General features: G+C 47.0%; 2 protein-coding genes across 4 annotated transcripts; both read left to right on the top strand.

Annotated features, from left to right (window-relative positions):
• Nucleotides 1-2,049: 2,049 nt before the first annotated feature.
• On the top strand, nucleotides 2,050-6,196 carry LOC4336879 (growth-regulating factor 3-like). 2 transcript variants are annotated; one of them, NM_001419836.1, is made up of 5 exons: nucleotides 2,050-2,413; nucleotides 2,502-2,719; nucleotides 3,541-3,958; nucleotides 5,370-5,791; nucleotides 5,887-6,196. In NM_001419836.1, the coding sequence occupies exons 1-5, from the start codon at nucleotides 2,325-2,327 to the stop codon at nucleotides 5,892-5,894; spliced, it is 1,155 nt and encodes a 384-aa protein (NP_001406765.1). In that variant the 5' UTR covers nucleotides 2,050-2,324; the 3' UTR covers nucleotides 5,895-6,196. The 2 variants fall into 2 exon arrangements, with proteins under 2 accessions (NP_001406765.1, NP_001406766.1); NM_001419837.1 differs by having other exon boundaries at nucleotides 5,370-5,804.
• Nucleotides 6,197-7,585: 1,389 nt separating this feature from the next.
• LOC4336878 (GPCR-type G protein COLD1-like) lies at nucleotides 7,586-12,328 on the top strand. 2 transcript variants are annotated; one of them, XR_001544892.3, is made up of 13 exons: nucleotides 7,586-8,055; nucleotides 8,166-8,273; nucleotides 8,428-8,548; nucleotides 8,661-8,790; nucleotides 9,165-9,243; nucleotides 9,334-9,422; nucleotides 10,023-10,115; nucleotides 10,387-10,413; nucleotides 10,522-10,608; nucleotides 10,954-11,025; nucleotides 11,153-11,263; nucleotides 11,607-11,809; nucleotides 11,885-12,328. XR_001544892.3 is itself a non-coding variant. In NM_001419841.1 (13 exon segments), coding segments are annotated over 12 exon segments (1,407 nt in total). In that variant the 5' UTR covers nucleotides 7,586-7,739; the 3' UTR covers nucleotides 11,761-11,809; nucleotides 11,885-12,315.
• The last annotated feature ends 4,669 nt before the right edge of the window (nucleotides 12,329-16,997 follow it).

Genomic DNA, 16,997 nt, shown 5'->3' with positions numbered 1-16,997 from the left:
CTTTCTCGACAGGTCTGTAAAATTAAAGACCGAGCGGTGAACAGATAAAATAATAGGAGGAGTTCCGCCCAACCGTTGATGAAAACATCGACAACGTCCTTTTACAGGTGAAGAATAGGCGTGCGCCATGCATGTTCAGGTAACGTAACGTCAAGCCTTCTTGAACCCAACACAGCTAGCCACGAGCCCACGACACAAGAGTTTAAAAAAAGAACGACACAGTTTACTCTGATGTGTTAATATGACGCTCACTGACGGGACCTTTTTTATTTATAGAAAAAATAGAAATATTTAGAGAATTTCAATAAAGATTTAAAATGATAGAATTATATCCTATCATTTAAAGTTCTTACATAACGAACAATCATATATGGATTTTGAATAAATTTAGTAAGAGTTTCAACCTCTTGAAATTTTTTAGTTTATCACTCTCATCTAATTCATTTGTTTTTTTCCTATGTTCCAAAGAAACGGTTATTTCTATGTTATTTATGTATTTTGTAATCATCTATTTTGCACTTGCATTCCGTCAGAGTTATTAGTTTGTTCATGTTTTTTCGTTTTTCCACTCCAACGATTAAGTGGGGGCCCTGAAAACGAAAACACAACACCGACTCATGTGGTAATGTCCCTTGGTCCTACTTGTCATCCTCACAGATCCTTTTCTAATTTCAATAAGTTTGTTGGTGGTTAGGGTTTTGCGTGGACATTGGCGAGCTAAGTGTGTGGAACTTAGGCCATTTAAGTCTCCACCCCAATACAGACATGCACTATCACCTACTAATAAACATGAAGCCAAGGGAGTAGAGATTTTCATGATTTTATTTCAAGATTGGTGACTAATAAAAGAACAACTTGTTAAAAGCATTTCACACGCTCATCAAAGAATATTGTGTTAAACATGACCTCCACCCTAGTTTCATGTACATGTATGGTCAAATCTTTAACTCCATATCTGATCCAAATATGTCCCATAAATATCATAAACCGTGGCATAGCGATCGGCACGGTAGGTTCTATCTTAAGATAACATAGAGTTTGAAATCATCAATCTACATAATGCTTATGTCCCCGTTGAAAATCGGCCTTATCTGAATCGTTGGATGATTCATTGACTCACCTTATATCAATCCTTGCAGGGAATCCTATGCTAACGAAATATGACACCGATGGGTTGTATGTTGATGGTGACAAGAAACACAACTTAGGGTGTGTTTGAGGAGGAGATTGGAGAGGTTGGGAAGATACGTAAAACGAGGTGAGCCATTAGCGCATGATTAATTGAGTATTAAATATTTTAAATTTCAAAAATGGATTAATATGACTTTTTAAAGTAATTTTCTTATAGAATATTTTTTAAAAAAACACACCGTTTACTAGTTTGGGAAGCGTGCGCGCGGAAAACGAGGTGCTTTCTCACCCTATATCACACAAACGAACGCAACCTTAGGCTCTATATCGTCGACTTAGGGGATGATGCTAAGTGCACCATCGAAAACTTATACATAGGTGTACATTATGTGATGTGTCTTTGATTCAGTAATTTTTTTGTTTGATTTTCTTCTCATTTTTTTTAATAAAATCTTAAACCGCCGGCTGTTAAAAAGCTAACAAGACATGTAATGTATTACTCCGCAATGATCAATACAACTCTCTATGTTGTAAGAAAAAAAAACAAATATGTGGTGTATATTAATATATGCATAGTAATCAAAGTTTAATTTATCTTTTTGCGACAACATGTAGAAGTCATATTTAGACTTCTATCATATTTAGACTTCTATCTTTCTAGAGTACTTTATCTTATTAAAAATATTAAAATTTTTAACAACTATTCAGATGAGATATAAGATACTAGAGGACATTCTTAAGTGTTTATAATCCACTCCCACAAAACCGAATACTGAAAGCGAGCAGCACGCGAACCCAAAGGTAAGAAACCGATCAAGACGCAGGTGCTTGTCCCTTAGCTGGAACCCTCCCGTGTCGGCCTCCTCGCCCACCCCCGCGCACCGCTCCTAGCTACCCGGCCGGCTATATAGCCCCATCGTTATTCGTCCCCGTCTCCCCCCCTCCTCCCTCCCTTCATCAGGCAGAGCCGGCCTGCAGCCTCGCTCGCATCAGCTTGCACACAGCCCACGGCGCCACCACCAGCGAGGCGGGACAGAGGGAAGGAGACACAGACCAGCCAAGTAAAAGGCAAAAGCACAGCACATTAAAAGAGAGAGGGCGCAAGCAAGCGGCAGAGAGGAGAGAGAGAGAGAGAGAGGCGCACAGAGAGAGTGTGTGTGTGTGTGAGGGAGAGAGAGATAGCGGCAGCATATATGGCGATGCCCTTTGCCTCCCTGTCGCCGGCAGCCGACCACCGGCCCTCCTTCATCTTCCCCTTCTGCCGCTCCTCCCCTCTCTCCGCGTAAGCCTTCGCTCTCGCCTTCGCTCTCTCTTCGTTCTTGCTGCCGTGGTGGTGGACTAATGTGGGTGGTGGCGTCATGCGGTTGCAGGGTCGGGGAGGAGGCGCAGCAGCACATGATGGGCGCGAGGTGGGCGGCGGCGGTGGCCAGGCCGCCGCCCTTCACGGCGGCGCAGTACGAGGAGCTGGAGCAGCAGGCGCTCATATACAAGTACCTCGTCGCCGGCGTGCCCGTCCCGGCGGATCTCCTCCTCCCCATCCGCCGTGGCCTCGACTCACTCGCCTCGCGCTTCTACCACCACCCTGTCCGTACGTGCCCCGCCGCCCTTCGCCTCCGTCTCACTCTCCTCTAGTAGTAGTACTACTCATGCATCCACATGATTGTCTCGCTTGTTTATTCGGATCGAGGGATTCAGGTGTACTTGGCCCCGGTTTGTTAATTTGGTCTGGTCATTTGTTAATCCTCTGCTGGATTTAGCCCCCTAAAAGCTTGCGTTTTTATATTCCAGATTAGCTAACTTGTGCTCAAGTTCAAGATTTGCTCCTAGGAATAGAGATAGCTTAGCCTCCTGTGTTAGTGCAGTTTTTTTTATTCGAGTCCGGTTGATTGGATGCACACAGGACTTGACCCCAGGCAAAAGAGGTGGTTAGTTTATTGGTCCTTTTCGTAGGGGTTATTCCTGTCTGGTTGTTGGGAGCCTTACCCACGCATTCATTACTGCTGCGATTAAGCAAGCTGTACTGCATCAAATGGACCCCAAGATTAAACAACCAAAAGAAACGAGTACTAAGTCCCTATCTTTTCCTAGTTTTTTTTAATCGCAGTGTACATTGTTGCGGGCGTGAATGATTGAGTAGAGTAGATCTACGGAGCACGGCGGCGGCCGCCATCCGGTCCGGCCGCCGCGCCGCCAGATTGATTTCAATGAACAGACGCCTAGCATCGCATCGCCATTCGATTCTTGCATCTGGCTGTAAAGCGTTCCATTCCAGGATTGCTCCCTCCAATCCAAATGCGCACCGACACATGCGTTCGTTGGTGGATTTGGATGCCTTCGAGATGCGCACGTCACATCATTGACTTGTGATTTTTTTTCTTCTTCTTTTTTGCGTGCTTGGTTGGTCTGCAGTTGGATACGGTTCCTACTTCGGCAAGAAGCTGGACCCGGAGCCCGGACGGTGCCGGCGTACGGACGGCAAGAAGTGGCGGTGCTCCAAGGAGGCCGCGCCGGACTCCAAGTACTGTGAGCGACACATGCACCGCGGCCGCAACCGTTCAAGAAAGCCTGTGGAAGCGCAGCTCGTCGCCCCCCACTCGCAGCCCCCCGCCACGGCGCCGGCCGCCGCCGTCACCTCCACCGCCTTCCAGAACCACTCGCTGTACCCGGCGATTGCTAATGGCGGCGGCGCCAACGGAGGCGGTGGTGGTGGTGGCGGTGGCGGCAGCGCGCCTGGCTCGTTCGCCTTGGGGTCTAATACTCAGCTGCACATGGACAATGCTGCGTCTTACTCGACTGTTGCTGCTGGTGCCGGAAACAAAGATTTCAGGTACAGGGTGCAATTAAAATTTCTGCAAACTTTCTTTACTGTTTATTGTTGTCTACTGCATGATGGATGTCAGATGGATGGATGCAGCAGAGCTGGATGCCTCCTAATAGTGTTTGAAGTTTTCTCATTATTGTGCTTGATTGCATCTGCAGACACTAGTGGTAAATCTGAATACTACTAGTGCAGCATCACTACTAGCACTTCAAGTGCTCGTCTGAAAATGTGCATGGGGCGCTGTTTACTTCAAATGTTTGTCGTCAGCTCTGGCACAAGAACTGCTGTTAACTGTGTTTAGGCTCCTCCTTTTCTCTGGGCTCTGGCGATGCTTTCTGGGACCAGATTTTTGCCTGATAAAAATCTGAACGTAGCATTAGTTCCTGGAAATGGCGTTGGTGCTCTGGTGGAATCATACAAGGGTAGAGCAGGAGAGCAGGCTGTGTTCTTGTGTGATTGCAAACATAGGAGTACAACTAAAAGTTGCAACTTGTCTGGGTTCTATGCTCAGAGCTAGTGTCTGGTGCTCTCTGCACCTGCTCGATCTCAGACCTGGCATTTATTCTGCTTCTTTTATTCTTCTGCTGACTGCTGTTGGTCTTCTTGTGCTTCTCGTTTCAGGCTGAATTGCTGAACTAGAAACACGGGTAGTTCTGCACCTGTAAAACTTCTCCTGACTTTCTGACCAAAAACGCTTCGTCCCTATGCCTGAAACCATCTGAAAAAGGCTAACATGATACCGGAAGCCCATCTCCTTTTGCCCACCTAATCTGAATCTTTTTCCCTCAGTACTCCTACTACTTTGCGAGTTTGCAATTCCACTTTAGTGAAGCTCTGTCACTGTAGGGTTACCTGCGGGGCAGTTGGCACATGATTGGTGCTGCTGCCAATCATGTTTGCTTAGATGGTTAGTTTCCCATTTTGTTTTGTTTTTCACTTTTGTCACGAAGCAATGTGATGCAACAATTTTCGTCTCCCTTGACTTGTTATTCTCAGTCAAAGAGTCGCGTGTCATGCTTTAAGTAAAGGCATGAGGCCTAATGCATGCCCTATGTGATTATTCACAAGTAGGGGTTGTTACAATTATATTATCATGTATCGATGTGGAACCGATCTGTTGTTTCTCTGAGTTTGACAAAGAAACGTTTGCAATTGATTTTTTTTTTATCCTTTTTCAGTTGTTACTTGTGAACTATGTTCCCGGACTGCTCATGTGTATATATAGGTTGCACTCAGAACTTGTTTTAAGTTCTTGCTAATTTGCTTATACATTTTTGCACATCATATTTTGCACAAACTGTTCTTCTACATTGCTGTTTTAGCATCTTCAAATGACAGTTGTAAATGCTTGGTTGTTGGTGGAACATATTGGTCTGTGGATTACTGATATACTGATTTCTGCCTTTCCAATATTCAGGTATTCTGCTTATGGAGTGAGACCATTGGCAGATGAGCACAGCCCACTCATCACTGGAGCTATGGATACCTCTATTGACAATTCGTGGTGCTTGCTGCCTTCTCAGACCTCCACATTTTCAGTTTCGAGCTACCCTATGCTTGGAAATCTGAGTGAGCTGGACCAGAACACCATCTGCTCGCTGCCGAAGGTGGAGAGGGAGCCATTGTCATTCTTCGGGAGCGACTATGTGACCGTCGACTCCGGGAAGCAGGAGAACCAGACGCTGCGCCCCTTTTTCGACGAGTGGCCAAAGGCAAGGGACTCCTGGCCTGATCTAGCTGATGACAACAGCCTTGCCACCTTCTCTGCCACTCAGCTCTCGATCTCCATTCCAATGGCAACCTCTGACTTCTCGACCACCAGCTCACGATCACACAACGGTATATACTCCCGGTAAATGCGCGTGAAAATTTTCCATTTTGATTCATCAATTCTGAAGAACAGTTTTATTCTGAACATCTTCAAATCGTTGCAGATGAGTGAATATCATCTGGATCCCTACGTGTCAATGAAGCGCTGACCACCGTTTGCTGAATTGTACGGAGTCCTGGACTGCGCCTAGTTTTCCCAAAGCAAGAACAATACCGCATTAATATGTTTATGTAATTTTCGAGCAATGCTCTTCTATGTTTTTGTTATGTTTTATCCTATTGGGGAATTGTATGAAGTCCAAGTCGATCAGAATCCCCTGTACTTGATGTCGAAACCTCATTTTGAGTATCAAATCAATCCGTGTCTCGCTCATTTTCACTGTTAACCCAAGTTGACAAAGATTCAAAGAACCACCTGTACTTGATTTTCGGACTTCTACATTTTCCCTATCAATCGTACAATTGATTGCCTTACGACGACACGCAAATGCGATGTTCATCACATGGCTGGAACAGTATTACAGTAGTGATCCCTTGCTTTGTCGAGGCGGCAAAGCCCCCCTGATCCGCGAGCTAACTCGCAAAACAGCTTCCCGTGCAATCCTTCGAACTACTAACAAATTCACAAACGCGGCATGGCGAAATTGACATCTTTTGCCCCGCGCGCGCGCTCACCATTTCTCCATGTCCGGTCTCCATGCCTCTTTATGATTTGCTTTGGCGTGTTGAGACCGAAGGGGACACGATAGGAAGCCTCACGGGCGAGCACTGATGATGAGATCGAACACGAAGAAGACGGGAGAGGTTTTGTTTAGACTTTTGGAGGGAGAGGGAGAGGGAGGAAGGAAAAGCGCGCAATAATGCTGCGATGGATCTGCCGCAAAGCCTCCGGAGTTGGTGGAGCAACAGGCTGTAACTCTGTGTACGTGGGGCCGTAGCAAAGTGCGTATGCACTCGCTGGCTTTGGCTTTGTTGCCCGTCTCGGAAGCAGGCGTAGTCGGGGGTACGCTTTGCACGGAGCACACACGGCAGCATCTCGTCTTTGTGTGTGCCCCGTGCTGTGCTATGCTATGCTATTCCGTTAGCGTTAGGCTTTTGGAGATGGCTCGCGTGGTCTCGCATCTCCCGGCAGAAGCAAGCGGGGCATGTGCGGCCGTCCGGCCGGGATCGCGCCGCGCGGGCCAAGCAAGTTTAGCGTCGCGCGCGCTCGTGACGAGTCGTGGACCAGTTGTTAGGTCGTCGGACGTACGGGGGTTCGGTTGGTGGTGAATAGATAGATAGTGCGCGCTTCGGCCGGTCCCCGACTCCCCCCGAGTGAGGCGTGTTATAGCTATCCATGTACTGTATATGTGCCTATCTAGAATGCTTCTAGCTGGCGCGTCGTGCTGCGTGCGTTCCTGCCGACCACCGGATCGGAAGAAGGGAAGCTACAGGAGAAAGGCATGTTGCGTTTCGTGGCACCGGCACAGATTGTAACTCTCCATCCGTTTGTGCGTTCTGGACTTTGCGTGTGGTCTGGTGGCTGGTCCCGATGAACCAGGCGATTAGTCGTGCACGTGAAACGCGATAGCCCCAGACCTGACGGAGAGCGACTCTGCAGATAGGCCGAACCACAACGCCGCAGCCCGCACGTTCGCCGCAATCCAGTTCCTGGCCCAACTAAAACGGCCCACACATAAACCACAATCCCGTGACGGCCCGAATAAAACGGGCCGCACGTCCGCCCTAACAGCCATTTGAGCCCAACTGTAATGGGCTGCACGACGAGGCTATCCAGCCCGGCCTACGAGGCTGCGCGTCACCGCGGCAGAGGAGTCGGCGGTGCGGGGGAGACGGCACGGCAGATTCACGCGAAGGGGCGACCTCCTCGCGTACGGTTTTTCCCCTTGCGAGATCCATCTCCGGCTCCGGCGCCGGCGCGCGCGCGAGGCGTGGAGGTGGGGTGGGGGAGGGGGGAATGGGTTGGGGCGCGGTGGTGTACGAGGGCGGCGTGGTGGGGGCGTCGCTGGTGGGGCTCGGCTGGGCGGGGCTGTGGTTCCTCAACCGGCGGCTGTACAAGGAGTACGAGGAGCGGCGGGCGCTGGTGCAGATCCTCTTCGGCCTCGTCTTCGCCTTCTCCTGCAACCTCTTCCAGCTCGTCCTCTTCGAGATCCTCCCCGTCCTCTCCAAGCACGCCCGCTTCCTCAACTGGCACCTCGACCTCTTCTGCCTCATCCTCCTCCTCGTCTTCGTCCTCCCCTACTACCACTGCTACCTGCTGCTGCGCAACTCAGGTGCCCGCCTGCCCATCCCGAATCCCCTGTCTCCTCAATTGGCTCATCGGTTTTTTTTTTTGCGTTCCGTGGTTGGTCTGATCGGCTGATCGTTTTGGGGGGCTTCGCAGGGGTGCGGAGGGAGCGGGCTCTGCTCGTCGCGGCGCTGTTCCTGCTGGTCTTCCTCTATGGCTTCTGGCGCATGGGGATTCATTTCCCCATGCCTTCTCCGGAAAAAGGTATGGTGTTGCAATCATGGCGACGGTTGCTACTCTCAATACTAGCGGATTGAGCTTAGCCGCAGTAACTTACGATATTGGCCTCAGAGGCCCTCATTGACTTCACGACTGGACTACCTTGTGATTGGGTTCGATTGGCTTGCGCATTTTGTAGGGTTTTTCACGATGCCCCAGTTGGTTAGTAGGATTGGCGTGATTGGAGTAAGTGTCATGGCTGTTCTTTCTGGTTTTGGTGCCGTCAATCTGCCTTACAGCTATCTGTCACTGTTTATCAGGTTTGAACTTTGATATACCTATAAGCTGATCTCTCTCAAAAGTTGTATTTCCACACAGTGTGCTTTGATTTCAGTTTAATTCTATGCTATGCGTGCCAATCCTGGCTTACAGGGAAATTGATGAAAAGGACATCAAAACATTGGAAAGGCAGCTCATGCAATCCATGGAGACATGCATCGCTAAGAAAAAGAAAATTGTTCTGTCCAAAATGGAGATGGAGAGGATTCAAGGATCAGAAGAGGTGTGCTTACTATTCAAATGGATGTGAATTAAAATAACTGTTGGATTGCAAGCATGGAAGTTTGCTCTCATTGCAAAATGTACAGATATTTAGCTATGCAGTCATATTTTGTTGCCTGTACTTGCATCTAGTAGGATTGAATAGATAAGACACTGTTCAATTAATAAGAAGTACTAAATGCATATGATTGTACTATGCAGAATTGTCTGCATGTGGCGAGATTGATGGGATAGGGATCTGTTCTATCAATAAGCAATGCAAAATATACTATCACATTAACTCAACAAAATGTCATCTTGGAAGTAGAATGGTCTATTATTATGTTGATGTTTACCCTTTGTGGCTTGACTGAATACAAAATTTAATACTTGCAGAAGCTAAAAGCCAGATCATTTCTAAAGCGTATCGTTGGGACAGTTGTTCGATCTGTGCAAGAAGATCAAACTGAGCAGGGTATGTTGTATTTATTTTCTTTCTGTTTTTGTTTGGTACACCATTTCACTTGTCAGTCATATGCATGAAGCCCTATTTGTTTCTTGGAAGATATCAAAAGCTTGGATGCAGAGGTCCAGGCACTAGAAGAACTTTCCAAACAACTATTTCTTGAGATATATGAACTCCGTCAAGCAAAGGTATACTTTTTGCACCTTTCATCACAATGTTAAGATTGAAAACGAAAACGATTGGCAGGACATACCCCTCTACTTTCTTAACCTTGTGCTGTTTAGTTCTATGATTGTGATGGGGTTGCCATCATTGCTTTATTGTGGTGTTGGCTACTTAACATTGATTTGGTTAGATAGTAAGAGAACTGTTACTCTATCCCAACAAATCGGATCAGCCGCATAAATGTTACACCACTTGCTAAAGTTCATTGGTTATTGTACCTTACAATTGAATATTGTGAATATTTCTCCCTATAGATTAGCATAACTTCCTTCCATTATGGTGATTTCTGATGTATTGGCTGATGTTTTCATTTCATTTTCGCATTAAGGCACTGACATATATCTGAGAACTTATAATTTCTGGGAGAATCATTCAATAAGATTGCATTTCTTTTTGGTTACATACATTTTAATTATGCGGACTCTTATATCCTGTACATCATTTTACTGCAGTAATGGGTCTCCTTTTTTTCTTTCTTTAGAGTTTTCTATATGCACAATTTCTCGATGCTTCTTTGAATATATGAGCTAAACTTTTCTACACCGTTCTTTTCATTTTTCCAGATAGCTGCTGCGTTTTCTCGAACTTGGAGAGGCCATGCTCAGAATCTACTAGGATATGCTTTGTCAGTGTATTGTGTTTATAAGATGCTCAAGGTATTACTAAATGTGGCATATTTTTTTGGTCCATGCATTTCACCAATTCCACATACCTATATGTAGCCCTGACAAGACCACAAAGCTAGAACTACAGAAATAGTTGATTAATCAATTCATTCGTCATGTCATTAAAAAGATTGTGTGGCTTCCATATGCTGGTTGCCAAGTGTTACAGTTTTGTTTTGTGAGATTGTGTTCTATTCTTTACTCAATTGTAATCAACCTTGTGGACAGTATCTTACATTTCTTTTTCTTGATTTTGCTTCAGTCCTTGCAGAGTGTTGTCTTTAAAGAGGTAAAATCACTTCTTTCCTTCGTCAAACTCAAACCAATTGCTTGTTTCTTTTTTCCTAATTCTGGAAATTTCCATTGTTAACCTACATACTATTTCCCCCCTTTCCAGGCAGGTTCTGTTGATCCAGTAACCATGACAATTACCATCTTCTTGAGGCATTTTGACATTGGTATTGATGTCACTCTTTTATCACAGGTACACATGCTAAAATTAAAAGGTGAACAATTCCAGAATCGAGAATAAATTCATTATTACTCTGAACTGCAGTTCTCTGTACATTTGATGTTAATTGGAACCGCTATGTAAGTTGTAAGCAATTTTCAAAATTCCCATAAAATAGGTATACAGATATTTTTTGGCATGTCCTTTGCGTTTTGGCTCTTTCCATAAAGTACCATATGTAGATTAAACATTAATTTTGAGGTGCTTTGAATTGGCTTGGTTTGACTTTCATGCAACCTGGTTACCTCCTTTCCTTTTTGCTTCTTTGTTCATGTTCTATAGCTTACATGTGTCCTGCCTGTTCACTTTTTGTTGCAGTATATATCTCTCATATTTATCGGGATGTTGGTTGTCATATCTGTTCGAGGTTTCTTGGCAAATGTTATGAAGGTGAGTTATTTCTTTCAGTTATCTATACATACAGCTGTTAGTTGTTACTGTACCCTTGTTAATAGAGCATTAGAACGCAATTCTATGGTGTCTCACTTTCTATGCAGTTCTTCTTTGCTGTTTCTAGAGTTGGGAGTGGTTCAACAACCAATGTTGTCCTTTTTCTATCTGAGATCATGGGAATGTACTTCATATCATCTATTCTTCTCATAAGGAAAAGCCTGGCAAATGAGTATAGGTATATCTCTATTGCTTGAGGGTGTCTTTCCCTATATCCAAACTGATGTTCGTTCATATAAATGGTTTTTATTCTCCATTTGCGTTTATATGATCCTAAAGTTGCTGAGGTATACACAAAGTTATGGAACATAACTCCTTTGTTTAGAATCTGCCTCTGTTGGGAATTGGAAAACACAAATATTTATGTGAAGGTTTTGAAGATAACAATGAATAGTGACTGTTGACTGAAAATGGAGCTATGCAACTTAATCTTCTGTGCATTGTGTTTGGTAGTACTTGTAATTTATATCACAAAAGCATTCTATTGTCGACATTGATGTTTTAAATGCCTGTTTGCACAGGGTGATCATTACAGATGTTTTGGGTGGTGATATCCAGTTTGACTTTTACCACCGCTGGTTTGATGCTATATTTGTGGCTAGTGCATTTCTGTCCTTGCTTCTGATTTCTGCCCAATACACCTCCCGGCAAACAGACAAGCACCCAATTGATTGATGCTTTTGTACCATTTGTGCATAGTGTTCTTTTAACCACTTTGTCCAAGGTATGTGCCTCTCCTTTTTCCTGCACTAATTGAATGATCCGACTTTGGCTGATATATTTGTGTTTGTTTGTTCAGGTTGACCCATTCATTCTACCAGTTTCCAAAGGTTGTCGTTTCTCCATGGACTTCCATATACAGTTACAGAACATAATACATCAGTTAACTTGAAGGTGTCTCCTTGTTTTGGAGTATGTTTCCTGACGTTGAATCATGGTGAAACAGTTTCTCCATATGCAAGTCATTAGGAATGCTTTGCATCGTGATGATGCAGAACTGCAAATGGGGCCGGTTGTAATGTTGTGTCCACATGATAATTGTTTTTTGAAGACAAGAGGATGTCCTTTCTTAGGAATGAAGTATTGACTATGTAAAATAGCTTGAGAATAGCGTTGCTAGCATGATATGAAGTCGGTGTATCTCCCACAATTCTTTTTTGGCTATTACTACTACATGTGTAGTGTAACATTTGCCCAACTTCAAAAGGTAGATATTATTCATGTGACAGCAATCTCTTCGTTAGTACTCTCTCCATCAAAAAAAAAAAAGTACTCTCTCTATCATAAAAAAAAAACTAGTACAATGAATCTGGATAATCTTTTGTCCAAATCGTTATACTAGGAGGGGTCACATGTTAGTTTTTTTTGGGACAGTTTGTTTCTTCTGCAGTACTTTGAAGTGATTTCTTGGATAATTTTGTTATACTGATGATGTCTTATTCATCATAATCCCTTGCCTCAATAATCATACTTCTAGACTGAAATGCAGATGGACTGTCGTTTGTGGGAGTTTGTCCCTGCTTGCTACCACTGGAGTCCTCCTGCTTCCTGCTGCTAGCCAAAAGTCACGAAAACAAAGACCGGTTCTCCCAATGCATACAAGTGCTATCGATTGGTTGTTTCTTATTGTGAAAAATACCGCCCAAAAAGACGGGAGCACTTGAATTTGTTCTCTTACGGCCATCTCTTTTGCACGTAATGGATTCTGCCACGATTCAAAGATGGGGCGTCTCCAGTTTCCACTTATAGACCCGTCAAACCGCGGCGAGACGATCAAGCAAGTACCAGTGTACGGTGTACCAGAGGCGCATGACAACCGAAGCATTCCATCGCTGCGCACCAACTGCGGCATGCCTGGCAGAGCGTACGTACAAACACGCCGCCAAAGCCCGTGCCGGGCACCGCGCGCGTAGCACAGTACTCGGACTCAGGACGGAGTACGTGGTGGCTCTGGACCGCACTAGCGCCTGTCTCCCCGCGCTGCGCCGCTGCCCGTGCCGCGGCAGTGCCGACCGGCCGATGCGCTCAGCTTTGCCACACATGAGACACGCCCGGGGCCGCCGGCATCGCGAGCCGCAGAGACAAACCTGAACATTGCTCCCATCGATCGCGAGTACGTCCGTACACGCCCAAGCTGCGCACGCAGCATGCTGCGGGCTGTGTGGCTGCTGCACGGTCGCGTGCATGCATGCATGCATGCAACACGTACGTGTCCTTTGGTACGTGCGACGGTGTGAGTCTTTGGCCGCTCGCTTTGACGCACGCGTGTGTGTACGCACGTACTTCGCTTTGCCAGCGAGATGGCAAAAGCACGCAGCGCAGGCGATGGAGTGATGAGAGACGCAGGGTGCGCACAACGCCTTTGGTTGCTGCTGCTGCAGCGCTGCTGGGGCCGTGCGCCTCGCTTGCCTGACACGGTCAATGCTGCGCAAATCGCTCTCGCTATCTCTGGCTGTGTTTAGTTGGGGAAAAGAAAATTTTTGGGTGTCACATCAGACGTTTGACCGGATGTCGGAAGGAGTTTTTGGACACGAATGAAAAAACTAATTTCAGAACTCGCCTGGAAACCGCGAGACGAATCTTTTGAGTCTACTTAAGCCGTCATTAGCACATGTGGGTTACTGTAGCACTTATGGCTAATCATGGCCTAATTAGGCTCAAAAGATTCGTCTCGCGATTTATAGCTAAACTGTGCAATTGGTTTTTCTTTTTGTCTACATTTAATGCTCCATGCATGTGTCCAAAGATTCGATGTGATAGGTGAAGGGGAAAATTTTTGGGAACTAAACTAGCCCTCTATCTCGATATCGATCGATTGATCGTCCCTTCATGCCGGAGCCCCTCAAAATGGCGCGACACCGATGTGACGCGCACTGGCGCCGCGAGCTCGCGTACGGCGAAGCTAGAGAGAAAGGAGGGTATAGACACGAAACGTTCGAGGAGGGCGCGACGACGAGACGTCGGCGAATCGCGATCCCTTTCACGCGCCCGCGTGTCGTGCGTCGAGGAGTTCGTGTGGCTCCGACGGGGCGGGCCGTGCCACGGGGAGTACCAGGTCGCGCGCTCGGTGGACTCGAATCAGTCACTCTCGTCGTCGCATGGGTTTTGGGTGGACTCGAGTGGCCTTTTCCGAAAGGCTGCTCGTTCGGCAACGCGAAACCACATGACCCGTCCCTCCTCCAGGCCAGGCTTGGTGCGTTGCTGCTGGCTGGCTCCTCGCCTTTACCTCCTTTCCTGATCAAAGATTTGCTCGCTCGCTGGCTAGCCAGCTGCTAGCTTTACCCACCCCAAAAAACCTCGATTTGTCCGCTCCACAAACACGCATCTCTATCGGTCGTCTAGTCATTTTCCACCCCTTCCGCCTCTCTTTGGCCAAGCATCCAGCGCGAAAACAGAGAACAAAAACCAGTGGCCTAGCTAGTACGACACCACAGTACCCGTCCTGTACAACGGCAAACTCTACACGTGTGGACGCTGGATGACTCTCTGGTTTAGGCTTTTGTCTCGAGCTCGAACGCGTGGCTTCCACAGTAATGATCTCTAGGTTTCTCGCAAACTGCCCCAAAAAACTCCCAGTTAGTACTAAAAAATTTGAATTAACGTTTGGGGCCGAGGGGGACAAACGAGCCACAGTCGCGGGCACAGTGAGCTAGCGATAGGCCCCTAAGCCATGAAAAGTTGCGACCTTGCGCATGCACGCATGCAGCGGCGCAGCAGGTGGATCACTGGCTCGATCCCGACTGGATCATCGTCGTAGTCTTACTCCTATGCGTTCTGCGAACCTGGCCGGGCGGCCGGCTGGCTGGCTGGCTTCGCTCGCCCGACACGATCCATGCCAAATTGCCAAAGTCGCCTTGCCCGTCGTCGTCGTCGTCGCAGGCGAGATCGATCGAGAAAACGCGAAAGAATCAGAGAACTCGACGGGAACAAAAAAAAGGCCTCCCCGATCCGCCCGAGGCTGGCTGGCCGGGCTGATCAGTCTAAGGCTGCGCGCCCCGTACCGGCACTGACGTGCCTGATTTGCCACTTTGACCGCGACGCCACCGCGCTGACGCCGGGACGCGCGCCGCTGGTGGGTGCCCGGCCGGCAAGCCAGCAATGCGCGCGGCATCAAAATGCGGGACGGGCAAATGCGCGTTGCTTCCGTTCCGTCTCGCGGCGCGGGGAGAACGAGAGAGTTGCACTCGTCCTCGTCGACGACGTTCTGGCGGTGGAATCTGCTTTCGCCTGCGCCGCTGCGCGATGTGATGCTCATTGGGATCACAAAACCACATTGCCAGATGTGCGTGGTTGGGGCTTTTGGGGGGGGGGGGGAGGGGGGGCTCTCGCCCTCGCCATCGATCTTGCACTCCGCACGCTTTCCGTCGCGACGCTTGGCGAACCGAAAGAGAGGGCAACTTCAGATGAGTTGTACTACGAGTCTCAAAATCAATCCACACACTAATGTAAACTCCTTTAATTTAGTTCGTTTGCCATCGATCTCAAGAAATTAAGTACCGATCGATCACTCGATCACGTTGCCGCTTTTTCCTCTTTCGCTTTCGCTCTGTCATAACGTTAGCAACTATGCTGCTAGCTAGCTTTCCGTATTCATGCTTTCTCAAGAAACTATGCAGATCGTCAGATCGAGATAAGATTAGAATCAGAACGAGCCGCAAATCAATCGGTAGAAACGCCACCGTTTTCTCCCCGTCTCCTGTTTGAACTTTGAACGGGAAAAAGGCAGAAACGCCATTTTTGGAGTATTTTATGATTTCATTTCGATATCCTTTGATCTCTCTTTTGGTTCGGTCAAGCACACTAGCCGGTGCGCTTGGCTGCTGTGCACAGCCATGTATGATTGCAGGGTGGTCTGTGCCGCCGTACGTACAGAAGCTGAGAAAAGAAGCATCCAAATACTATAGTATTTGCCTCGTGAAGCAGTGAACAGCGGAGGCTGGTTTAAAAATTGTTCAGAAGAAGCGCATGTGTAGGTACAGGACGGTAGATAGATGGAATAGGCTCATGCATTTAACCGGGAATCTGAGTAACTGTTTTCATCAGATGCACAATGGTTTCGAACGGAGATAGGACTAGTCGGCTGCGCGCCTGCGCATAGCTCGGATGCGTGCCAGTGCTAGTACTCCTACTAAAAGATTACAGAACCTGATCGTATAGTACTCGTATGATATACTACTATACTGTTTTTTAATATAGAAATTCTCATATCCTTTTCACGTCGCCATGTTTTTGTACAACTATAGTCTATGAATCTGCATAATAAATATTTGCAAATGATATTTACAGGAGCTAATAAAATTCAAACTGAACTTATCTAAAAATGTACAAGTCTGAATCTCAAAATTTATCCACACATGACACATGTCCGTGACTGTCTCCAGCAAAAATTGACTGCTCCAACCTCCCACCTACCTATACATTTCGTGATGTTGATTTGTATATTTCCTCTCGGACGGCGATGTTTTTGCTCTCCTATTAATCGTCGTTGGCTTTCCACCACCGCAATTAATCGAAGAATCCGTCATTTGAGAGGTTCATTTTAGACGCTCGTGATCTTAATCCCTATAGTAATTTGTACGGTTTATTAATTGATGTGAACCTAATACTAATAGCCTATGGCATTGTCTACTTGTCGCTCTGATTGTCTCTCTCATCGTCGCTGTCGGTGACATGGGACCGGGAGTATCATGACTAGAGGCTTGAGGCAGACACAATCGCCCACGTGACCTGGCACCGTCAGGGGGCGTCGGGCCCGAGGGTGATGTGTTCGCCCTCCTCTTTACCGGGAGTATCATGACTTAGAGACTTGAGGCAGACACGATCACCCACGTGGCCTAACTCCCTCGGGGGGGGGGGGGGGGCGGGCCCGAGGGTGATACGGCTGCCCTTCTCTTTGTCTCCCCAAGGGGTCG

The sequence above is a fragment of the Oryza sativa genome, chromosome 4 (genome assembly GCF_034140825.1).
Source record: "Oryza sativa Japonica Group chromosome 4, ASM3414082v1".
Taxonomy (NCBI): domain Eukaryota; kingdom Viridiplantae; phylum Streptophyta; class Magnoliopsida; order Poales; family Poaceae; genus Oryza; species Oryza sativa.
The sequence above is the reverse complement of the archived record's forward strand: the minus strand, read 5'-3'. Positions and strand labels throughout refer to the sequence as shown.